Source organism: Macrosteles quadrilineatus, unplaced genomic scaffold (genome assembly GCF_028750875.1).
Source record: "Macrosteles quadrilineatus isolate MER2022 unplaced genomic scaffold, UCM_ALF_1.0 Scaffold_4__1_contigs__length_99947679, whole genome shotgun sequence".
Classification (NCBI taxonomy): Eukaryota; Metazoa; Arthropoda; class Insecta; order Hemiptera; family Cicadellidae; genus Macrosteles; species Macrosteles quadrilineatus.
This window is the reverse complement of record NW_026542597.1, coordinates 66,377,333-66,403,322: the sequence shown is the minus strand read 5'-3', so window position 1 is coordinate 66,403,322 and position 25,990 is coordinate 66,377,333. Positions and strand designations below refer to the sequence as shown.

Below are 25,990 nucleotides of genomic sequence, written 5' to 3'. Positions count from 1 at the left end.
GTCTACTTGTGTTGGTTAGTTTATGGTTTTGTTTTATTCATCAATCACGGTTTTACAAGAGGGATATTCCAGAGAGATTTGATTTTATATAGTATATAGTTACAAACTTACAAACCAACTGGCTTTGCATCAGTCCAACAGCTGAAATCTAAGTCAGCTGTCTATCTAGTTCTGCTTGGCATTTTTCTCTCTCAACTCCTAGCAGACGAAAGCCGATTTACTGTCGTCTGCTTCTGCAACCCACCACAACGCTTTGAGTTTTAAGTGGTAGTGATGGTTGTCTGTTTTGTCGAGTGTGAAAGTGTGTTGTCGGCGTTTTGACATATAAAAATGTAGTTTTGTTATGGAAAGAGGGCTTAATGCTGCCACACAGCATATTTCCTTTTTGTTATCCACCTCTAACTTGCTAAAAACTAACATTTATTATCAATAATTGTATTTTTATTTGGGAAAGAGACTGCAACCTTAGTTTTATTGATTTTCATATTGTTGTAAAACCATGAGTGATATACATGACTTGGATATGAAAATATGCTGCATCAAGCTCTCATTAGCAGCCAGAGTGATTGCCATGGTTGGTTTGGTAAGTATTAAGTTCTTATATATTTTTTTGTAAATAATGATAAGCTAGCGTAAGTCAAAATGAAGCATTTTTGTTGTTACATTCCACATGTTTGATAAAAACATTAGGCCTATTGGATTTTCAAACATGATTTTAAAAAAAACACATGGTTAAAGTGATAAACCGATTTTACCACTTCAACATCGTAATTATGTAAGTAGGCCTAATAAGATTTTCTTCTTACATGAAAGCCACAATCGATAATACACACAATAACACTTAACACAAGTCAGGCGAAATGAAATGGCCATCAAAATATAATACTGTAGGCCTACCCATTTCTCATAACATTAACTTATACTCATTAGGCTTATCGTTAAAACAAATTGACTCTAATAAAAACCTGCATACGGTATCACTCATTTCCACTCACTCATAACAACACACCAGAATCAATGCAGATGCTCGTTGTTATTAATTTGGGATTGATGTAGGCTATTCATAAAAACACAAGCTCAGAGTATATCTCTTAGATATAACTAGAGGTAACACGTACTGTAAATCAAATAAATTCTAGCATTTGCAGTAAAATAATTTATCATCACACTATAATTCTTGTACCACCTTGGGAGAGCAAATTTGATGTGAAAATCTATGATTGTAACAATCATAGAAGGCCGCCAAACCTCTTCAAGAAATTGGCAAAGTAGTGTAGGTAGGCCTACGGTACATATTTAAATAAATCCAAACATCAATGGCTGATGATGGGCTCAGTAACTTACTGAATTAGAGAAGCCTGGTCCTTTTGAATCAGAATCTGACCATCTTGGCTACCAGAAGTAGTCGAAACGACCATGGTAGAGCTCAAAATCACTTGGACATGCCCCATTGCCATCTCAGTCTAACGCATAAGAGCTACTCACTCTGCTATTAAGATCTACAACACCTTGCCAGAAAGAGTCAAGAGTCCTAGACCTAAGGGTTTAAAAACGATGCTGTGTAACTCTCTTTTGCAAAGGCCACTTTATAGCGTACGGCAGCCAGTAGAGAAACTTCTCATGCCAGGATTAAACGTGTTTCCGCTACAACCTCAGTTAGTTTTTCAAGTTTAAACATATGTTGTATTGTTAATGTATGTAGCCTATAAATAGCCTAATATTGGAGCTATCTATCCGAAATCTTGGTTAAAGATAAAGAAGACAAGTAGGCCTAAATAAGTAATTGTTGAAGTAACTTAGCTTAAGTCAGTCTGTTGTAATTTTACTGGTATCAACATATTCATGCTGCTGCCAAAGAAAAATTGTCATAACTTAAACCTAACCTACGGTTGCTACGCGGTGAAAATCATACACGGTTGGTAATCGTATAATGTGAAAGGGGCCATAAGCTCCAATGGTCGACTACAAATACTATCAATAACCGCGCGAGCGAAATCGTATAGTGTGAAAGGAGCGTAAGCAAATTTTCATTTGCCTCGCTGGAATTCCACTAACTTATTCCCTTTAAAATTGTCAGCTTTATTTCCTATTTAAATATCATTAATTTTTATGAGTATACACAGTGGCGGATCCAGATGGGGGCGAAGGGGGTGGCCGCCCCCCCCCCTCAGGCATACGGTATAGTTTTTTTACTGCATGTAATACACTCCCCCCAGACCCCCTAATTTGCCCCCCCTCCTTGTGACTGTTCTAGACCTGCCACTGTGAGTACTTAGGTTTGCTGCTACAGGGAAGACAACAAGGTGTGTTTTTATTGCAACATTGATATTTAGCTTAGTATAAAGTAAAGAAATTTTCCAAATTTCATAAGATATTTCCAGATGGGCAAGCTACAACAGTTTATTTATTCTCCATAAAAATAACCTAGTAATTTTAAATTCACACTTTTTTGGATTTTTTTCGTTACCGTTAGGCACACAACAATGCCTCAATATACCTACTAAATTATTTGTTTTTTAGAGATCTACGACCTGAAAAGAAATTAGTAAATGTTATGCTTTTAGGGTCAAAAATGGGACAACCCCATTTACCCCATAAAAGCCCCCCATAAACCCCCGTTTCCATAGTCCGATCATGCTGGTTCGCAAACTCGTTTGAATAAATATAGGTTTAGGCCTATACAAAATTTCATCAAAATCAGATGATTTTTGCTCCAGTTATCGTACTAATGGACACATATTTAAATATATATACCTACATATGAATTTGAACGGTTCTTTTTTTTGGCCTCTGAGGACCTCAAAACAAACAAGTAAATGGGTCCTGGGTCCAGGTCTTACCATGAGACATATGGTAATAGCTTATTAATATGGGAAATTTGCTAAAAAAGGATGATAGAAAAAATATTTCTCTATGGAATTTAGTTCAGAACTTCTGCTTATTATCTTTGTGCTAATATTTTTTTTCTTTTCCAAAGCAAAGCATAGAATATAGATACTCCCTTATATAAACCGGAACCTCAATAACAAGCCCCTCAATACAAAAGTAAAGTACTCTTGAAAACAAGCGTATGTATTTTCAAACACCCTTGTGTTCCCACTGTTAAGGGATCCAAACTTCAACTCAGTTAGATTAACGTTAACCTTTAACCTCAGACAGTAATATTTTCTGCTCTCGAACCTTGTGCAAATGCCAAATGGCAATATGGCACATTAACTCGAAATTATTTTTTTTATCATTAAAATTAAAAGGACACTTCCTATAGTGCTTGTTGTAAATCTTTTGAAAACCAAAATGTAGACAATAGTATACCAAACAAGACCAAGACCAGGGTTTGCAAACCGCTTCATTTTTAACCGAAAAACTCCAACAGCGCAGAAAAAAAATACATCTCTCCTTTGTCTTTCTGTCTTCTTACTGACATCTTAGGGACGCTCCCTCGTGGTTTGGATCGTAGATGGCCGATGGGTACGCAGGTTTGCTGTACCGTGGAGGTCTGGGCCTGGGTCGTGTATTTATACCCAAGGGCAAGGGTCGCGTGCCAGCTCAGCCTATCTGCATTAAGTTGATTATCATCATGGGAGTTATTGGCTTAGAATGTTACGTCACCACCCTACCTTCGCGGCATCGACCTTAATCGTGTTCTAACTTGTCTGTACAAACATCCTAGTGAAAAACATGTGCAATTGTTGAAATTTACAGTGGAATCTCGATAACAAGTCATCCTTGATAACAAATGTTATTTTAGAATCCCTTTGAACCCCTAACCACATGTTATTCCAAACCTCGATAAGAAGTCAATTTAATAAGTCATAATCCCCTTGAGAGTCTTATAATCGAGGTTCTTCTGTACTATAAAAAAAGTTTGTAATTACTTCAGTACAACATCGTAATTTTTTTCGAAAAAGCCTAATAGGCTACCTACTTTAAAGACATTGACTAACTAGCTTTTGGTTTTATAATGACGTCACACACGTTGAGGATGAAATTTAAAACTCAAACTACGTCACTCAAGAAAAACTTTTTTACCTGTTGAAAATTTAAACCAAATCCTGTAATACTGGTACAGTATTAGGTTACATTTCATGTCTATTTCTGCCATTTTTATTTTTATTTGTTATTGTTATATATTTTTATTTGTTTGTAACTAACATTTTTAGACATTTTAATTATAATTAATTGTTCCCTTGTAGTGCTTGTAGAGTTTAATTGTTTACTACCTCGCTAAAATGTGCTAATTTTGTATTCAGAAATCCAGACATCTTGTAAACACCATTTGTTAGTTTATTGTTGATTTGTGGCTAATTACTTGCATGGACGGTTTAATTTTAGAACACTACGATATTTTAGCGAATTTCCCATATAGGGAATAAGCTATTACCGTAGTACTCATGCTAAGACCTGGACGCGGGACCGATTTTGAGGCCAAAAACACCATCCGTTCAAATTCATATATATATATATTTATACATTTATATATATATATATATATATATATATATATATATATATGTGTGTGTGTGTGTGTGTGTGTGTCCGTTAGCACGATAAATCGAGCAAAAATGATCCGATTTTGATGAAATTTGGTACAAACGTGTAAACCTGCGTTTATTCGAATTTTACGTTTATTCGCGATCCAGCATGATCGGACCATGGGAACGGGGGTTTATGGGGGGTTTTATGGGGTAAAAATAGGTTTTTCCTATTTTTGACCCAAAAAACATAAAATTTAGCAATTTCTTTCCAAACCATTTTGTAGAGCTTAAAAAAACAAATAATTTAGTACATTGAAGCGTTATTATGCGCCTAATGGTTACGGAGAAAATTCAAAAAAATTGTAAATTTAAAATTTCCATGTCATTCTTATGGAGAATAAGTAAATTGTTGTAGTTTGCTTGTTTATGAACATATTTTGATCAAATTTGGAAAATGTTTTTATTTCTTACTAACTATTAACATTTTACAAAAAAAAAACTGTTTTACCCTCCCTGATGCAGCAAACCTAAGTACTAGTTAAACTAATTCTATTTAAATAGAGAATAAATGTTATATTTTTAAGTAGACATTTCAGTGTAAATCCAATCAGTCAAATGGAAATTCGCTTAGTCTGCAGGTTTGCTGCGGCGGGGGTATTTTACTCTATTAAAGCTACAACCGAATTTTTACAATACAATTTGGACTCCTTCACGATTTTGAAACCCAAAAAATGTTGGAAACGCAGTCAATTTATTACAAATCGATGTATATCGGCGGACAATCCAGTGAATGCGAATCGAAAGTAACAATATTGTCTTCTGTCACGAACAGGAACAGTTTTATTTTTAACCTCTATTATTGTAACTTACCTCGTGTCAAAACAGAGAAATATTTTTGTTCAGTCTATTCTTGGGCGAACGGTCGATTCGTTATTTATGATGTATGTGTGGGTGTGAAGAGCGTCAAGTAAAAACAATCTTCCGTCTTGTAGCCAAATTAGTTTTTCCTACAGTTACCTAACAATGTACGTGTTCTCCCACTGATTTGAGAAAGCAATGTGGCCAATTCGCTCATCAGTGAGACAATGTTAACATTGTCTCACTCTAATTACTTTGTCTCACTCCAGATTTGCAATGTGAAGCCAGAAGGCACGAAATAGTGAGCGCGTAACATGCAGACAAGGTCTATGCGCGCGAAATAATTTGGCAGCACTAGCTGTAAATCAGCTGGTCAGCTGTTGTACTGTTGAGTTGTGGTGTTGTATCATTAAATGGCATATTGAAAGTTCACTTCTGTGCAAAAATATGTTACGTTTCCTTACCAATTTATTTGTTTTATGGTAACGGTAGGAAAAATATAATGTGCAACTCGAGTGCAAAGTGCAATTGCCTCACTCGAGAAACCATTACTCACTCGCATACGGCTCGTAAGTATTTCTCTCGAGTGAGTCAATTGCTCACTTTGCTCACTAGTTGCACAAATAACCATAGTTTATTGTGTACCAACTTTATACTTTGTTTAATCTTAAAAAAACACACAACAACACTCAACTCAACTCAAGAATAAAATCAAAAAATAATCTAATAACTAATTTAATATAATTCAAGCACTTGAACCTGGGATAGCTAAAAAATGCGAAAACAAGTTGGATCAGCTCAATCAAATCGCACAATTGTATTCTATAGACCCGATAAAATTGTACATTAAACTTAATAAACTCACATCAAAATTAGCTTCACTTTTTGAAATAGGAACAGGGTTTTTAGTGTTATGCCATGGGTTTTAGCACAGTCAAAGTTAATTTAACATTATTAAACGTTAGTATAACATAAGGCTTTCCTCAAAATATTCGCAAGTATGAAATCATCTTAAAAAAAGTTTGGAAGTTTGCAACAAACGAACAATATAAATCTCAATCAACAGAGGTAGATCTTTCCCTCTCTAGACTGTCTGTCTCAATTACAGGGTGTAACTTTGTTCACGAGTAACTAACAAGGAATGTTCCTCTTGCTTTTCGTTTTCTCTAAATGTGTGATTGTTACAAAATCCACTGCCAACTAGATTTCGCCAACAATCACACAGTGAGCATATCTCAAATCGTGCATATCAGCTGATTCGTTATCAACAACCGAGGTGACAAAGGTACGGAGGAATGTTTACGTCTGACGACAAAGGACGTGTGCGTTTATTCAAATCAGCTGTTTACTTTTCATTCCGCTTGTAATAACAGCGAGTGGTCTGCAATGCAGTCTTCATCGATTATGCAGGCAAGAGTTGGTTATGAATTGCAATGTTACCGGATGTTGCCTCCGGTTGTTTTGGAATTCGGCTGATTTGGTTTGTCTCCATTCGTATTATTTGATTTTGTTGAACGAAATTTGTGGAAAGAACTACCTTTGTTAAACCCTCTAGTAACTCATAAATTCATCAGAAAAGGAAATCTGCGTTTGGAAAAATCTTTACTTTTACGGTTGAGTTTTATTTTAAAGTAAATAAGTTAAACAGTAAATATTTAAAAACACGCTATTAGAATAAACTAGACAGAGACAATCTTAAATTTGTTCTCAGCTGATACATAAAGATGATAAATATAATAAACGGTATCAGCATTCTGACACATACTTTCTCCCATAAGGTTGTCAACAACCTTTATCATGTGTAAGCGGTGGAGAGTATTCAATTATATCAACTATTTAAGATGGAGACACCACTATGTGCGTATTTTAACCCAAATATAAGTGAAGGATGAGTGGCACGATCTTGTAGTTAGTGACTAAAGCCGTCATGTTCATTAGACACAGCTGTTAATTAATAGCCCATACAGCTAATGGCAACTAAAGGGACCCACAGTTTACAGTGGAATCCTAACCACATTTTTCCTTGTAATTGAATTGGTCTAATTATCAGGATAGTACTGCTGATAGTAGTACTCACTAGTGCGGACGTTAATCCACACCAGGGAGCATCGAATCCACATTGCCTGCCTTTAAATATCCACAATTCGTGACTTCAGTAGCTGGATTACAGGATGACGCCACCGCCCCAGTTATAAACGTAACGATAATCATATAACGATAGCATGTTCCGTGCATATGTGTATTATCTCTGCTACAAAGTTAAGTGAAACAGCGTTGTCTTGGATCACAGTAAAAGATTATACATTGAGATAGTTGATCTGTCTACTCTTTGGTGTTGGTCTGTGCTTGGTTAAAATGGCGGGGTGTTGGTTTGTTACGGCATAGCAAAATGTTAATGCCAAAACGTCTCTAAACTTTCAATGAGTCAACCCATACCATTTAATTGGCCACTTTTAAATGGTAGTTCGTCCATTTGGTATTGAATATAGAAGGTATTTCTTTATTTTATTACTCTTTATTTTGTGTTGTTACAAAACGGCGATTCAAACGAATTTAACAACGTTTAAATTATTATTGAACCAAATTGGTTTCTTTAAGTGTTTTAGTGTAAACTGTGCATTCTAGATACTGTACTGGCAAAGTTGTAAAATAGTATGGTAATGATTTTGATGAACGTTCGTTCAGTAAATGGATAACAGGACCCTCTTTGTCAATCACGCTTTGTAATTAAGCAATTTACTCATTACTTTGCCTCAGTGTTACTGTCGCAATCAATGAATTACAACGGATTACCAGTTGCGTATGTTCACTTCAGTGTAAATCCTAAATTCGAGATTCAACTAATACCTCCCCAACCATAATAATGAACTAATACCATTGGTTTAGCTTCATCTATACTATTATAAAAAAGAGGTGGTGTCTCTGTGTGTGTATGGGAAAAGTAAACGCGAAAACTACTGGTCGGATCGGGCTGAAATTTGGCATGATGATAGCTCACATTCCCGATTAACATATAGGCATATTTTTATCCCAAAAATCCTTTCGGGCTCCTCCCCAGTGGCTCTGGAGTTTCCCATGTTAACCTTATGAGAAATGAAATTATTGAATCTTAACAGCTGTTTCAATTAAACAAGTTGGTTCTGTTCTGTGATGTTCAATAGCATTAAAGTTACAAGGATTACCAACAGGGTGCAGCACTAGCACTATTATTTCTTTTACATTTATGACAACAGCAAAAGGTGAGTGAGCGTAGCGAACGAACTTCAACCTGGAGGCGAGTGAGCGTAGCGAACGAGCTAACCTGAAGGCAAGTGAGCGTAGCGAACGAGCTAACCTGAAGGAAAGTGAGCGCAGCGAACGAGCTCCAACCTAAAAATGAGTGAGCGTAGCGAACGAACTTCAAAAAGAACCGAAATTTCTTAAACCATGTCCTCACTCATAACTGCTATAAGCATTTGATACTTATATGCCAACCCCGTACGAAGGACGGGTACTCTGCTAGTTGTGTTATACAAAGGTTATACTGTCGTTATACGTATTTCAGATACAATCCCGATTTTCCTCAAATATCAGCTGATTTCCCAGTACCGAATATAGACATTTTTGGTGCCTAGTTGCTAGTAGTATAATCTTAGTACTTTACCGACCAATACTGCTATTTGAACAAAATGCAATGATTTATAGGCCTACATAACATATTTTTATCTTCCATTAGTACATCTATAAACAAAGATTAAAGGAAAGTCTTAACTAAATACTGTAGGAGAAAACCATTCAGTCGACGCCAGCGCACTCTAACATTATCGGACGTCAAACGCTCATTAAAACAGACTTCAAATCTCACAATAGGATGAGAAGGACGTTCTCCGCTGACGTCAATGGTTGTATTCGACACATAATACCGACTACACAATTTCCATGAATTAAAACTAATTATAATTATATAAAAAGTCTTCAACACTTTGTTATTCGGTCTATATACACACTACACGTATAATGTACCTATACAAAAGACGCTTAACAAAAGGTGTTACAACGACGTTCGATTTTGGAAACGCTAAATGTTTTCAATTTAAGTTTGAATGTATAATTTTTTCATCATACTGTCCGGAAAGCAGCAGTTTTTAGTTCTCAAACCCGTCCGCAAAATCTTATTTTTCGGGAAACTTCAAATAGGCAACACAAAAAAATGGTAAATTTTTCGGTTCGCTAACCTCAAAATTTTATCAGTGCATTGAAACTTCAAATAGGGAACACAAAAAACATATGGTATTTTTTTCGGTTCGCTAATCTCAAAATTGTATCAGTGCATTATGAAAACGCTGCTAATCACACTATATTAAAAAGTTATGTTTGTAAACAACAGAAATGTAAACATTGATGACGACTTTGTATAACCTCAAATTATGTGGTCTAATTTTGTAACGATTAGAAGGTCATTTCCACAGTATGATGAAAATATTAAAATCCATTTTTAGCCCCTGAGCTGTGATAGTAATTGAAAATAGGTATTTACCTTCGTCTACAACGGTTTGAGCTGTATACGAAGGTAAATACCTATTTTTAATGATGAAAATAGTTGTTCATCACACGGAGCGTAATTGTATTTCCAAGTAAAACAAGATTGCGTACCAAATAGAGCCACTTTCGCTCCCAGTGATGAAAACAACTAATTAAATGCATCAACGAGTTTTTAATATGTATTTCGTTATCCGTGCAGTAGTACCAATGAAAAATACGAGTAAAAATATTCAAACTATTTTCATCCGCGTACCGACCCACGCTGCAACAGCATATTAGTGATGTAGGGATCATATAACACCCTTTGTTACCGAACAGTCTCTGTGAGCAGATGTTACAACATAACTCTATCGTTAGTCTACTCTGCTCCTGTAGGAATAACGATCCCGTGGGATTTCCACTACAGTGGTTTCATCCGCCATCTTTAATTGGTAACTTTGATGCTCTGACCTTTGACAACTTAACTTTACACTCGCAGGATTGACTGAGGAATTAATAATATTGTGTCGGAGTTTGATTTATCTTAGAATGAGATGATTTTGTTTCTTTCAGGTGTAATATTTTTTATTTGTGCGATTTAAAAACTTGTATAGGTGTTGGTGTTAACAATTTAATGATTCGGAATATTGTTCGCACGAATTCTATATTTTTAGCGATTTTAATGAAGATATGAGAAATCTTTCGTCATTCGATTATTATTATAGAACATCATCTTTGTGATCCCGTATTTGTTTTGATTTTGAAACATGAGTACAAGCCAACATGGCTAATTTCTACATTAGCAAATAATATTAAAACTGTTAACGCATTATTGAACATTGTCTGTTATTTCTTCTCACCTTAAGCTTAACAACAACACAAAACACTACAATAAACTTAAAAAAAATTTCTGGTTCTGAAATACTGCACTTACACGCACTGCCCTTCAAAGCACAGGTACATCTGTTAATAACTCTGTCTAATCCAGGAAAATTAATCTCCTGACATTAGTATGTGACAAAGCAATACTGTTAAAGGAATCCTACCATCTCATCTATCAATCATGGCATGCACTCATCTGCGGCGTCATATCATATAATGATCATTTCTATCAATGAAATCTAACTGAAATGTCTTTATTGGTAAAGCTCTAACCTCTAACAAAATAAAATACAACCGGACCCGCGTGTTAAAGTGCTCACCAAATATAACGGTCGCTGGTTCGATTTTAAGCTAGATAAATTCCGACCCATAAGTCACTTGTCATTGGTTAACGTGCTAATCTGTTTTCCGTTGTTTTTGACTTAAATGGTGTGTTCAACATCAAGTTTGACGTTACATAGTAAAAAGAGTATGTTTTGACCCTTCCCGTGAAAAAATATATACATTCAAACGTTTTTATTTTTCATGTACTATTTACATGTGCTAATCAGAATATTATCAGACTCGTCTGTTCGATGATTTATCAACAAAAGTATATTTCAACATTGAGAGATCTCTGTCGTCACTGCCTCCCTTCATCGATCTACTCCCGTTGTCCTCCCAGTGGCGAGAGGGTGGTTAATATGGATGGCTCTGTTAATTACATAACTATAAATAGCCACTCTGGCACTGACAGAATGTCATAGACACTCGTCCGAGATTAATATTTTATCTGTATAATTGTACTATTGGATTATCCCGAGGGTTTTGTTAAGGGTTGTGGATTTTAAATAACGGTATGATCTAACCGAATGTAACGTCATATATAACATTTTTAGAAAATTCCTCTTAAAATATATAAATGTTGTACCAGTATACACTAAAAAAATACCAAAAAAGTAGGCTACATTTCCGGTATTTTGGTCCAGATAATATACTAATCTAGTACAGGTAAGTTACCAATGGCTTGATCGGTAAAATGTAATTTCGATAAATTAGTATAAAAAATAACAATTCCCATACCAATTTTGAATTAATTATACATATGTATGTAGTCTACAACCTCCCAACAGGAAACCCCTTTAATCGACAGTCTAACTAAAACCCCGTTCTTCAATTTTTTAAATTCGAATTAGTGCAAAATTAATACCTGTAATGTGTTAGGAAAAAACCTGTTTACTAGACGTTTCTGGCATCGCAGCTTTCCTCACGTTGCCTATAGCGAGTGGTAGAAAATTTAAATAAATAATTATCACGATTTGAGAGAAAACTAACACTAGGATCTGCACTCTGTTTTTGGCTAAATTCACACCACAGCTTCTCTGTAACTACATTAATTTCTAGTCCAAAACTGGCTACAATTTACAAGAAAATTGAATGTCTCTATCCATGTATACAACGATTCAAAGTCAATAACTAAACACTAAGTTGTTCATGCCGTCATATAGTCAACACCCTATTAAAACTGAAGAAGATAAATTACTCGTAAAATAAATTAATTGAATACTTTTCGTTCCTGTTGTTTCAATTTCGGTAGGCTAGGCTCGTTGTCATGTAGCCTCAATGTAACGCAATATCGTATTTTATGTGCTGACACGAAGGCTGTCTGTTCAGATTTAATTTCCAACCATCAATCTCTTCAGATAATCAAGAGGCGTGGTTCACTGACACAACGACCCGCCCAGCCTTTAGTTACTATACAATAAGTTACAGATTACAAGTTAACTTTACCGTACTAGAGAAGACTATGCTTTACCTCAACATTTTTTTGTTTCACATCACTTCAGGCTAGACCTAGGAATTGCGGCGTTACTTCGATTAAATTTATTGGTGATTTGGCGGGATTTGAACTCGAAACCTCAGGAACAGAAGCCCCGCGCTCTACCAGTAGTAGACCCTCGCTCCCATGTTTACCTCAACATTTAAGTTCGCCGCAAGGATTACACGCAGTTGCATATTACACAAGTCGCAACGCTGGACAAAGGTTTCTTTGTTGTGAAACAAAAGAGATAATTATGCGCTTCTTTGCCATCCGTTGATGAAAAGTTGCATTTACACTTTGAATGTCGCTTTTGTCTACAAATGGATAGTACCGTAGTACCGTAGGTGGAAAACGAAAGTTTGGTGCGTGACTGTAGCGTAAGTTGGAATATAAATTATTCAAGGTTAAATTAACAGCACAGCGAGTGTTCACTAACATTACATTATTTCCTCATTATCAAAACAAATGCTCGCCTTAATCCAAAGGTCGCCGCATCGATCCTGAGAAAAGTCAGCAGCTTTTTATGGTTTCCAACTGGACTCAGCTGATCCTGATCATTGGGTATTATCGTGATTGATGAAACAGCTGATCTTGGTGCTTGGTCAGTATCTCACCACATTCTACACTCATCTTTCATTCATATTTGGGTTGAAATGGTTGAAATACGCACCTAGGTGGTGTCAATCCATCTCATAATGATAATATCCAACCGGGATGATTCTGATTCTGGTTTAATACAATAATTACAATTCGTTTGGTTGGAGAGAATAAACTGCACAATGACTAGGTACATATCTTGGATAAATTGCTTCTCAATATAGGTGCTTGTCACTTGTGTTTCATACAAACACTAGTAGCTTTACTAGTGGGGAGCGAGCGGGTCTAGTGGTTAGAGCGCGGGACTTCGGTCCAAGAAGTCCTGGGTTCAAATTCCACCAAATCGAAATCACCAATGGATTTTATCTAAGTGTTAATGCCGCAACCCCTGGTCTAGCCTGAAGTAATGTGAAAAAATCCTATGCTCGTGCCTAGTGTCCTAGGACAAAAAAGTAGCTTTACTAGTGCTATTTAAACGCTCTAAGAAAATAAGAAAAATAAATAAGACTTTGAACACTACCTACAAAACTCATATTGTCACCATTGTCTAAAGAATTTGACGTGTTTCCCATCCATAATCAAAGGCACTACCGTGGTAGTCTGTTTCTTGTTTCTTTAAATCAGTCGTGTGGAATAGTGGAATTGTAAAGTAAAAGAAATGTAAAGCAAAATGATTGCAAATGTACACCCAGTCTTCTACCTTTCTTCTACTATTTCCATAAACACCGATCAAGAATATGTAAGGTTAGGTATGCATAAATGACACACTGACGGCCGACGGGTATATATTTTATATGCATGCTAAGCATGGTACTGTAGTTGTATTAGTCACTAGAATTTAGTTTGATTTTATGCTTTAGTCATCTATGTTGTTTTTATCTTGTGGAAGTATGTATGTGTAGGCAGGCCTAGAGACAATGGTATTTCGCGTTGGGGTTGGGTAAGGTTTGAAATAGCCAGGGCCAATGTTTGGTGTTGACTGTTGAGCTGGTGCCAGTGAGGAGGCGCCGCCAGACCCGACAATGCGTTCAATGCGACAAACTCGAAATGTCTCATTGAACAAGCACATGCCGTAGTTGTACTGGTTTGCTGATAAGCTTACAGAAATAAAATCAATAGACAGGATCCGTTCCAATTTTATTGAATGCAATTAAGTTAATGAACAAGTACATTACTACTTACTTATTTAAACGTTATACACGTTTGCATATTTTATACAATCACAATGATGAATTAAATGACTTTTTCACGACTATTAGAACAGTTTATGCTTTAATGTTCGTTACTTTGTACCATTCGACCTTCGACCATCCGTCCCTGTGTTAAATTATGATAACTCTTTAGTAAAAAGGGTTTAGTAGGTAGGATGGGTGAATAAGGGGTGTTAAACTGTTATAAAAAAAGTCCTCGCCACCCTAAGTTGAGGCAGCCCAAGGCCGCAAGGTGTATATTATCTAGTGCGGCCTTTGGCTGCCTCAACTTAGGGTGGCGAGGACTATACAGTGAAAACCCTTATTCTATTAAGTATATAGATAGAAGATGTATACATATTAAGTAGTATGTATGGATGTAAATATTAACAATTATTTTGGTTCATAATTAACTTTGTTAAGTTACTGGACCAAAGGAATTAAGCCTAACTTAAAAATTCTAAAAAATGTGTTTGATCTCCAACGTAAAACTAGAATTTCAAATCTGTGGTCACAATAGTTTTCATTTCATTGTAATCCTAATCCAACCTCCCTTTCACCACCCAACCCACAAAGATTTCTTTTGTCGAAACAACTTTCTTTGTTGATACCACTACTTGTCAACAGTATTAATGTTACATTTTTATCGTGTTCAAAGGTATCAAAACTTTAAAAGTGTTTTATTTATAGACCCTACACCTACCGGTATATCTATAATATTAAAAATAAGGCTGTTTTTGTTTGTGTGTTTTATCACAGAAAACGTATTACTATACCTATACGTTATAGTATACGTATACGGTTATAGTAGTACGTTTTCTGTGGTTTTATCTGCTTGAATGCACCAAATGAGCTTAAATATGTTACACAGAGGAAGATTAACTATGCAAACAAATATCAAAACACTAGGCTTATGTTTTTTTGTGGTAAACTACACATTTTAGTGTGTCAGCAGAAGAACAATTAACTTTTAAGTAAGCAATCTGTGAAGAATTGTTGCAAGTTTGCTAGTGAGAAATTAATTAAGGGTCCATTTTGTTAAGTTAATTAAGTAAGGTCCAAATCGTTAAGTTAATATTAAGTTAAAAGTGACTTAATACTATATTTTTAGCTTTGGCTTTACTGTTTGACTTAATGTCATTTTGAACATAGTGCATCAGCAATTATATTATTTTTGAACCATTAGCTCTGGTATTGCATACATTAATTACCAAACTCAAGTTTGTTTTTATACATGCATCACACAGGTGTTTCCCCTGGTATTTATTCTTTTAACTTAAACACATTAATTACTAAACTCAAGTTTTGTTTTGTGAGACATGGAACACACAGGTGTTTTTTGTGTGTTCTGTCTTAATGGATGGACAGGAGCATAGATTAAACACACTCCACACTCCCCTATAGATTTACCATCCATAGATCGGCTAGTGAAAATTCAAAAACTATTTTTGATAGCCTAATTCAGACATGTATGAGATATTATATGTCCAGTATTATTTTGTTTCCTTACCATTTAACTTATTTTAAAATTACTTAAATCAAGTTATAGACACCAGGTTGTCCTCTAGTTTTAGAACCAAACAGTGCAAAAAAAAAAAAAAATAGAGAATCTACCGTTATAATTTATAGTACGTGAAAAAATTGAGTCTACATCACACATTCATAACAACAACACAAAACACAATATAAAACCAGGCTTCAGATTTTAACTCAAGGGTTGAGAAGTCTACTTCAGCTATTTAAAGTCAACTAGTGCACCTGTTGCTTGAATTCGAGCAATTGTAAAGTATTACAGGCGTTATTTAAAAACGAATAACGGTCATAATTTCCAATGACTTTAAAGAGTCGACTCAAAGATATTGTAATAAATCACTCCACTCCAGGTATCGAAACTGAAAATGAACTCACTCTGAAAACAAGCTCTAACTATCATGTATCATGTGTTTACTATGAACAGCTGTAATTAATAAAAATTATTCGTCTGTTTAAGTAAACAAGACCTTTTCTTCATAAGAAATACATTGGAATTTTGAGGGCCTGTGGGGCAAAGCCCGAAGACTTTTGTTACAGGAATTGGTGAAAGGGGGTGTCTACACAAAAAGTACTTAATTTTGACACATCGTTTGTAAAAATCCTTCGATTATTAACGGAGGAGTAGTGTTTTGTAGAAATCGCCTTCACGTATTATATATAAGAATGACAGTGGCTAGAGCACGGGTAACTACTCCTTAAGGTTCTCATCACTACCCATAACTCAAATACCAAAACTGAATGTTACCAAATATAAAACTATATAAAATATAAATAAAATATATAAAATATAAATATAGTGTTTTATTAAATAAAAAAGAATATATTAAAAAAGGGTAGGCCTACTCATGCTATTTTATATATTATTTATTAATAAAATATAAAAATATAAAACTATTATCTACAAGAGTATACATAGCTTTTCATATGTAAAAGGCTGGTATTAGTAGTCTTTTTTTAAACTGACATCACTCAGTTATTTGCCAGTTATGACCAGCAAATGTTTTCTATGGTCTAACGATCCAATACTATTTTCACAATTAAAAATTAACTTCCAGATAACGTCGGTGCTGATCATCACCCAGATCTCGTCCGAGCTCGCAGAACCAGATGGTGGCGGGGGAACGTTCGGCATCTTGCTCGGAGTCGACATCTACGAGTTCAAATACACAATGTCTGGCGAGGCGGACGAACAACGCACCAGGAAAGGTAATTTATTTTATTAAAGCGAATATGATTGAGGTGAAGATGAATGATGTGACGTACTGTTTTTTTTTTTTTTTTTTAAGAGGTTGCCAACTTTTTTTTATTTGCCCGTCCACATGGGCAACTGAGGCCTGTGAGTGGAACATATCCAGCAAAGATATGAGTGAGCCGGGATTAAATTGATTTGTTACTAATTAGGACCAGGTGGTTAACCAGGATTTAAAGCACAATAATTGACAGCCAGTTCGAGCTTCCACTGTGGCTATAGAACTTCCATTGTCATGTTTTAATCTCTTCGACAAAGTGTGGGAATGTAAATTACTGATTTCTGCTATATACACCAGCTTTTAAACCAAGACAAACTGAAAGTTCAACTGCACAACTTATGTTAAGTATAGAAACTGTCATGTCACATTAATATAAACTAAGGGAAAAATTATAATTTCAGACTAAAATAAACTCTCTGAGTGTGTCATTCATTTTTTTTATTAAAAATGTGCTTGTCTATGTAGGCTAAGCATTAAGATTGGATGATATCCTTTTCTATGAAAATTTCCTTGCCATCCAAATACCTATTCCTGTAATGGTACCATTTACAAGGAAGAGAAATGTTGATATCGCTAGAGTACCAACTCTCTTCGGTAATCAGATCCAGGTTAAGAGGGAGTTCAAGTACCTAGGAATAAGGCTGGACGACAAGCTCACCTGGAACAGCCATTTGGCACATATAACGCAACGTTCTCAGACCACACTTATGATGATGAGGCGGGCTGTTGGGAAGACCTGGGGTCTAAGTCCACAAATGACTAACTGGCTATACACTAGGGTCGCAAGACCGATGATGGTGTATGGCTCGGTGGTCTGGTGGACCAAGGTAATGCAAACTACCGCTGTAAAGAGACTACAAAAGATCCAGCGAGTAGCATGCCTTAGCATCACAGGAGCCATGAGAGGCACTCCAACTGCAGCCCTGGAAGTAGTGCTAAACCTGCCACCTCTCGACATCATTGTGAAAGGAGAGGCAAGGATGGCAGCCTACAGAATGGCTTGTAGTGGCAACTGGAAGTATAATGCCTCCAGTGAGCACACAAGAATTGTAGACAAGGTGCAAAAGAACTCCTTGGAAATGCTACCAGACAGGATGGTGAAGATCACAGATCTAGAAAAACCATACAATGTCAACATTGTTGACAGGGATGCCTGGGATAAGGGTGAACCTGAATTCATGAAAAGGGGGAACACCTGGTATACGGATGGCTCAAAAAAGCCAACGGGCACGGGGGCTGGAATATATGGAGTCAGACCCAAGGTGCAGTTATGCGTAAGTTTGGGAAAAATGGCCACTGTATTCCAGGCAGAAGTGGTGGCCCTGTCTGAGTGTGCGAGAGTGTGTTTGAAGCGCGGTCTTATAGGCCACACTATATACATGAACTCAGACAGCAAAGCAGCACTAATGGCACTTGACAGTTTCGACTTTACCTCCAAGGCTGTATGGGACTGTCATCAAGCCATGAAAGCCCTGGGAAAGACCAACAGGATCATCCTTAGTTGGGTTCCAGGGCACAAAGGTATTGCTGGCAATGAGGGAGCTGACAAGTGGGCAAACAAAGGAGCTGATAGCCCGCTCATGGGTCCAGAGCCGACGTGTGGTATTGCTTACAACACAGCACGGAGAGCTGTTCGCCAGTGGATGGGCATAGAACATCAAAGGAACTGGGAAAGAACAGAAGGAAATGTACAGTCAAAGAGAATGCTGAAGGCACCTACAGGTGCGATAGCGGCAGAAGCCCTTGGGCTGAGTAGGAAGACCCTGCGGAAGGTGGTTGGCTTTATTAGCGGCCATTGGGTATTCCGTGGACATTTACACAAGATGGGAATTCAAGTTGAAAGCCTCTTATGTAGGAAATGTGGAGAGGAGGAGGAGACAGCATTCCACGTGATATTTATGTGCCCAGCCCTACAAGGTCTGCGCATGAGATCCCTTGGCCTATCGACTGGAGATCAAAGGGAAGAACGGGTCACCATTGTCAAAAGGATCTCACGGTTCACAAAGGACCTGGGATTTGACAAAGAATGAGGACCTGTGAATGAGGGTGCACAATAAGCTGTTCTAGCTGCGTTGCAATCCCATGGTTACTTGAAGCCTGGCCCTCTATTAAAAAAAAAAAAAAAAAAAAAAAAAAAAATACCTATTCAACGTCAATCAGTTAAAGAATTTAACTGTTGTCCTTTAGAACATTAAACCACACAATATAAATTATGTAGTGGGCAAGCTTTGACCATTCTAATAGGTTAGGCTACTGTATTCTTATAGCTTTTATGTAATTATAAAAATCTTTTTGAAAAAACCACAGTTTTTTAATACATACTCAAAAAACCTCATTAAGTTCATTGTGAACAACGCTATTTACAGAACTAACCTTAATAAGTCAAGTTAGAAGTAAAGCTCCTAAAAATGATGTATGAAATCATGAAATTATAGAGATCCATTTCCACTGTATTTAATGTTTTGTTTGTTTAGTTACAGAAATAATGGTGGCATTTCTTCTGTTCACACTCACATATGCGGTTGCTAGTGCCATCCTGATATGGGGCACTATTGTGGTAAGTACAACATTTTTTTTATATTTCCACTTTAGTTTATTGTAAAAAGGCATATGTATTGTAACACTTTAGTTTGAAGCAGTCTTTTTGCATGATTCAATTCGGCCTTGCCCAAGTTAGTTTGATGTTGGACACATGACCGTCAAAAAGCAAGTACTTCTTAAATTTGCTTGGTTGGACGCAGTGAACCCAGTAATTATGGAATTAGTCCTTGTTAAAGACAATCTTTTAACTATTACAAACAAGTTGATTGGTTGGCTTATGCTCACTTTGATATTATTTCTAACTTGATAATACAGAATTTCGTATGGATTCTATTTGGGGTCTGATTCACTGCCAAACATTTCTGATAAAGTGATCACCTCAATGGCTATGTTCAGGGCAAATTGTTTGGCAGTAAATTTAATCCGATCTCAAGGTTTTGATGCTGAAAATTTTAAGGATTGGCCGGTAAAGCCTACTCATGACTGCAGACTTTCTGTTACAGTTGGTGAGTTTTTAATTTTCGACAAGTTTGTCTATGTTTAGAACTATTGATGTTCAACTTAGTTAGTACAGTATGTGCTTTCAAGATTCAAACTGATCAACCGATTGAGTGCAGGTACATGAAACATATCGCAAATCTCCCAAGTACACTTGGGCGGCCTAAGGTGTTGTCTTCGTACAACCGCTACATTGAAAGCAGTGTGCGATCTTACTGTGCTCGTTGGTACGGATGTGTTGAAAACTACTTTCAAAATTAAACTTCGTTTAAAATGCACTGTTAAATAAACAGTTGACTTTTGTGACGACAGGAGCAGAGTTGGTGCGCCATCCCTTGGCTCATCTGCGAAGCCTTCAGTTTTGCCACACAAGTCTCCACACTAGCGATTCACGCCATCGCCCTCCGCACCAGAAAAGACACTTTAGTATTAATGGTTTCCATCCTAAAACTAGGTACGTTTATTGTTGCTTTATTGATAATTTTTTACTTGCACGGACATAGGTATGGATTGTGTTAATTAGATTGGCGAGCGTAATGCACATGTAAACAGGTATCCTTCCCCTCAGCTGTCGACAATTAATTGCTGTTGGATAAATTTAATACCAATAGTGTACAGTGGTGTGGTTCAGTGGTTCTCATTGTTGTTGGGAGCCTTTCCCTCAGCCCTCCCTACCTAGTTAGTACTTAGCCTTAACTGATTCATATCTATTACGTGGTCCTCCTTGCGCTTTGAGCTATGTTTTTCGAAATGCATTAACCTTTTTTACAACCGATTGCCGTCCATCAAGAATATGCCCACTTTGGGAACAGCAAATCATAAACAAAATTCCACTTCTCCACAATAGTTGAGTGAGGTACGAAAAAATGTGTAGACCTCCCTTTTTTGCCAATAAACCACTGACATCCTGATTCAGTTGTGGAATAACTTCAGAGGAAACAAATACCAAACTCATCCTTGATTGTTTCGGTTATATAAAAAAGCACTGAGTTATTTCATTGAAATTTTGCATTATTTTTGCAGGTTTGTCGCCATACTTTTGGCTGGTTGTGTTCTGTGCTCAAAGGACCTGGGCGAGACAGAGGAGGGAAAGCAAAGCGAACGAGGTTAGACACAACACGCTCAAGGACGGAACCGCCCTCCCCCTGCCCAGCAAGTTTGCTCAAGTGTAGGCTGTGAGACGCTGTAATATAGCTTAGTCCTGCGAACATCTTGTTTGTAGTCTGGACTCTCTTTTGTCATTGAAAAGTCATAAGTCTTCAATTAGATATTTTAGCAACTAAATCAAAAGTCCATAGCACTGAAGTACTACAAGGTTTTGTTTTAGGTACAAATAATATTCACAATTAAAAATGCTTGCTTGTTCCTAGTTACATAAAATCAAAATGTAAACCATTCTTACTTCTAAGAAATAATTGTGCTGAAGAATATTGAATGTTTAGCTAAAAACCCATTTTATGTGAATCTTTGCTTCCATAAACACAAACCTAGCTGAACTGTTAAGGTTAAGATATTTGCTTTGATGCATGTATTCGATATCAATCAAAAATACTTTCCAATGAGATAAGGGAGTCCATTAGGCTAACAAGAAATAATGATGAAACTTACACTAAATGTGCTAAAAGTATGATGTGTAAGGACTATTTTCTATTGAAACATCTTCCAGTTTATATATTATAGCTATTACAAGTTTTGGTTTAGTTAAATCATACAGATCCAAAAACACTGTGTTATGTAACACAGCTATGTACATTGTGCCATCATGATTACATAACTATATTAAATGTAAACCAATCTAACCAAAGATATAATATCGTGATGTAGACAATTTCATTCCCGTTTTTAAATTATAACTGGTTTAAAAAAAGCTGTGTACAAAAAAGTGTGTTCAAAAAAGCTTGATATCAATTACTTTTTCTTTACCGTCCAGATACTCGTAACCAAAAATTAAATCGCTCACTCAAGTTGTACTGTATTGAAATATGAGTTGATGTTTTTTTAGATCTGAATGTAATGTACAATGTATTCCTCTGATGGCTTAGTGTGCTTGGACCCTTTAGCTGTGATCACTAAATAAAAATTAAAAAAATACTTCCCATTTGTAGTTTACATTTTAATATGATCGGCAGCTAAAACAAATATTTAAGTTTACTATTGATTTTGAGCTAACAAACAATAACCTAAAAGCTGAAAGTTTGCTACTTAAAAACAGGAAACCATTGACTTGACTACTGAATTTTAAAAATTAATTCTGTTCCTTTTCCATTACTGTAATTAATTTTACAGATTTGTTTATACCTCACTGTTTTTACAGAAAATAAAAACTATGATGCATATTATCATTATCCAAAACTGTTTACAATTTTGAGAAATTTACTATTGTAATAATAAAGCACAGTAGGATCATAAATCTGAAAGATTCGATGATTTCCTAGTTTTTTTTGCATATCATTTATAGAGATTTGTTTATCGTCCTTCTAGAGCAGTTCCTTACGATTTTTATGTGTCAAATTTGCAGTTTAATACATCTTTGTAGTGCCACTATTATATTTATAAAGATAAATAGTTTTGACAAAGGAGTCACACTGTTAGCTATTAATATGAGTTTATATGAGTTAATTTGTTTTTAAGTTGGCTTTATTTTCAAGAATAATTTCTTTAGAAGCAAGGATTTTTCGTTTTTCTTTATTAAATGAAACATGAAACATATAAAACTATGGGTTTTCTTAGATTATAAAATTGATTATTGCTTTCTTATTTTGTTCACATTACTTGTTTGATACCAAAATTTATCTACAGTATCCTATACTAGCAAGAGTCATAGGTAGCAATTTTAACATGAAAGAATAGTGGTTCCGGTAGTTTTTACAGTCAACATATCAAGTCATAGCAATAGATATATTTTATGCTTGAAATAATTTTGTATGAGTACATTTTGTTAAGTATTGCGAATATTGTGGATGCAATGAATCTAAGTTAAACTAGCAATTTCAAAGTTTATGATTAAAGAACATGTCAAGTATTTATTTTCTAGTCTTTTTGCTTAAGGTTGTTACGGTATAAGATATGTTACGCTTAGAAGACTGTTATGATTGTCTTTGGCCAGATAAATTAAAAGCTTGTATAAAAACTATATATCAAAGATTCAAAGATTTTATTAGGCCATTAAGTTTGTACAATAGGCTACGTCAAAGTACATCAAGCATGACTTTACCATAGATTTTAGTTCTGTAAGAACTACCAAGAGAGTATGATGCTTGTAAAATCAAACACTGATATTTACAGTTTTGGAAACTAAAACCAAATTCCTATTAGGTATGTATTTGCAGGTCAACAGAATTCACTATTTATACTGAAAATTGTAAAAACTGTTAAGTTCTTAAGAGTCCTTGGAGGCTAGCGGCCATCTTGGATAATTTCAAACAGCTGCTGAAGAGCTAATTATCATTAAAAAATAGTTTTTCAAACACGAAAGTGATTATAATTTTAATATCTAGTATACTATTAGATAAGAAATTTTCGTTGTTGTTTTGGATTGATTTCCCAGGGATTCTATGGAAGCCAACGACCATCTTGAATTTGCTTGAATAAGAGCAATGTTAATTTTGTTATTTTCAAACAGCCGCTGAAAAGTTATTTACCATCTCAAAATATTTATTCGAATACCAAAGTTATTTTCATTTAAATATCTAGTATACTGTGAGATTAGAGATTTTCTTTGTAGTTTTTTAACTGTTTTATGAGTTAGAACGTCTAGACTCCAAGGACTCTTAATGCCCAAAATCACTGTAAAAGAATCAGTGACAAACACAATGTTTTAGAAAAACACTGAGGAACAAAATAGTTCTATAAAAATCACTGGCAAACAGGGCAACATAAAGATTTAAAGTCGGCACCACGAAAGTTTGCAGTTGAGGGAGGAGCCCATTTACCACGTGACTTCGAAGGAGCCAATGAGGACAGTGCGGTGTTGCCAAATCTAATAATACCAGCTGATTTGAAAATATTGTTTAGTATTTTAATTAGTGTCGTCAACGGGCGATATGGCTACGTCATACTAGCCTTGTCTTGTGATTGGCTGCTGCCAACTGCAAACTTTTGTGGTCCTGACTATAATGACAAACACAAACTCTCAAAAAATCTCTGTGTATACAGCTTATTTAATTTGCTAATTTTTTCTTGTTCCTACTGATGTCTATGCATAATGGCTTGTATGCATCTCTGTGCTTTATATGCAAATTTATAAATTACAGGTTTAAATTTTGGCATAGGTAAACATTTTTCTCATTGGATATATTTTTTGTTAATATCGTGAACTTTTTTATACATTGAAGACAACAGGTTTCTCATATTGAAATAATCTCTGACTTTGAAAGTTTTGGAAATACATTATTTGTACTATGTTGTTTTGGAAGGCAGTGTTTTTTGTCTGCAAAGAGCCAAGAACAGAATCAAATGAATTTATGTATACAACTAACTTTGAGTAAATAACAGTACAGTGGCTCCCTATATTATTTAGAGGTTTTGAATTGAATTGAAGCATATTCACAGAGTTAATAGTTTGTAAACTATCATCCATTATACCTCATCAGGTTACGAATTTCTCAAAGTCATACAAAGTCAACATCGCAATTTAAGTTTGTTACAAAGTTTTAGAGTTTATCAATGGCAAGCTGTAAGATTGCTTGGTGTATATAAAACTAGTTGTTATAATCCTACTAGACAAGTATTGTTATTGTAAATAAAATTTATCTTTTTGAATCAATTTTACGTTTGCAGAGTTTAGTTTATTTTAAAGATGTAAATACTCTTTTAAAACAAACTGAGATTTTTTGATATCTGTGATATTATTATTAATTTGAAGCGATTTGTATGAATCTAGTTTGTACATTGTTATAAATATAATCTTTTATTTCACAAACTGTTCCTGTTATTGATCCTCGTTTTGTAATTAAATTATTAATAGTTAATAGCATTCATGCTCATTTGGACACCGCCATTGACTTTGGATGGAATCAAAAGTAAATTATTTATCCCCATTGAAACAGCCGAGGATTACTTTAATCATGACCTCCTCTAATAAGCCACGGCAAGACTAAAGTGGCACCGCAGCCCCGGCAAACTGAAACAGCTGTTGCACTAATGGAGCTTCTGCACAATGGTTATGTTTACATGTTCGTTATTACTGTCAGTGCCAGATTTAACCACTAGGTCTAGGGCTGCAAGCAAGAGGGGGCTGCATAGGATTAACAATATTTTTTTTTAGAATAAAATATTTTTTAATTATCTGCGGCGGTCGCGAGTGTTATTGCTTATGTTATTCCCTTCAATTAGAGCATGTGTTCACGATTTCCCCACGATCGTGGGTGACAATGATGATGTCCTTGTGATTGCGGCCCGTGAGAGATCATCACAATTTTTCCCTGGTCAATTATAGCTTTGCCATAATTTAGTGAGGATATTTCCCCAATTTTATTCGTGATCGCGATGATGATGTCTCATGGCCACAAGGGAGATGTTCAGGTGTTCAGAAGTTCTTTGCGATCGAGGGTGACGATCATGATGTCCCCTTGATCATGGGGGATTTTCACGGTTTCACCACAGGGTACTTTAATACTTTTAATACTTTTCTTTGAAATGGCAACCATACAAAGTAGGTAGGGGGCTTAAGGCTGCAAGTATCTTAAATCTGGCACTGATTACTGTTATTACCATAACAGTAGGCTGGCCGGTGTAAAGTTGCCACACAAACGCTGCAGAATTGTATTAGAGGAGGCTATGCTTAAGTGCATATTTGTTGCATCAAAATGTTTGATTTTATTACTGTTGGTTATATCACAAAAAGGAGTGTTTGAATCTTGCATT

The 25,990-nt window shown here is 35.6% G+C and overlaps 1 protein-coding gene across 1 annotated transcript; it reads left to right on the top strand.

The window, feature by feature from the left end:
• Positions 1-236: 236 nt before the first annotated feature.
• LOC128992168 (uncharacterized) lies at positions 237-25,039 on the top strand. Its single transcript, XM_054415614.1, has 5 exons — positions 237-583; positions 16,892-17,042; positions 19,561-19,643; positions 20,438-20,579; positions 21,149-25,039. Exons 1-5 carry the CDS (start codon positions 500-502, stop codon positions 21,295-21,297), a joined length of 609 nt encoding a protein of 202 aa, XP_054271589.1. The 5' UTR covers positions 237-499; the 3' UTR covers positions 21,298-25,039.
• The last annotated feature ends 951 nt before the right edge of the window (positions 25,040-25,990 follow it).

Bases quoted from the DNA above. Each gene is read 5' to 3' on its own strand.
- LOC128992168 (XM_054415614.1), top strand. From the start codon at position 500: ATGAGTGATATACATGACTTGGATATGAAAATATGCTGCATCAAGCTC. The intron at 19,644-20,437 runs GTAAGTACAACA...TTGTGACGACAG, and splicing joins TGATATGGGGCACTATTGTG to GAGCAGAGTTGGTGCGCCAT. The intron at 20,580-21,148 runs GTACGTTTATTG...TTATTTTTGCAG, and splicing joins GGTTTCCATCCTAAAACTAG to GTTTGTCGCCATACTTTTGG.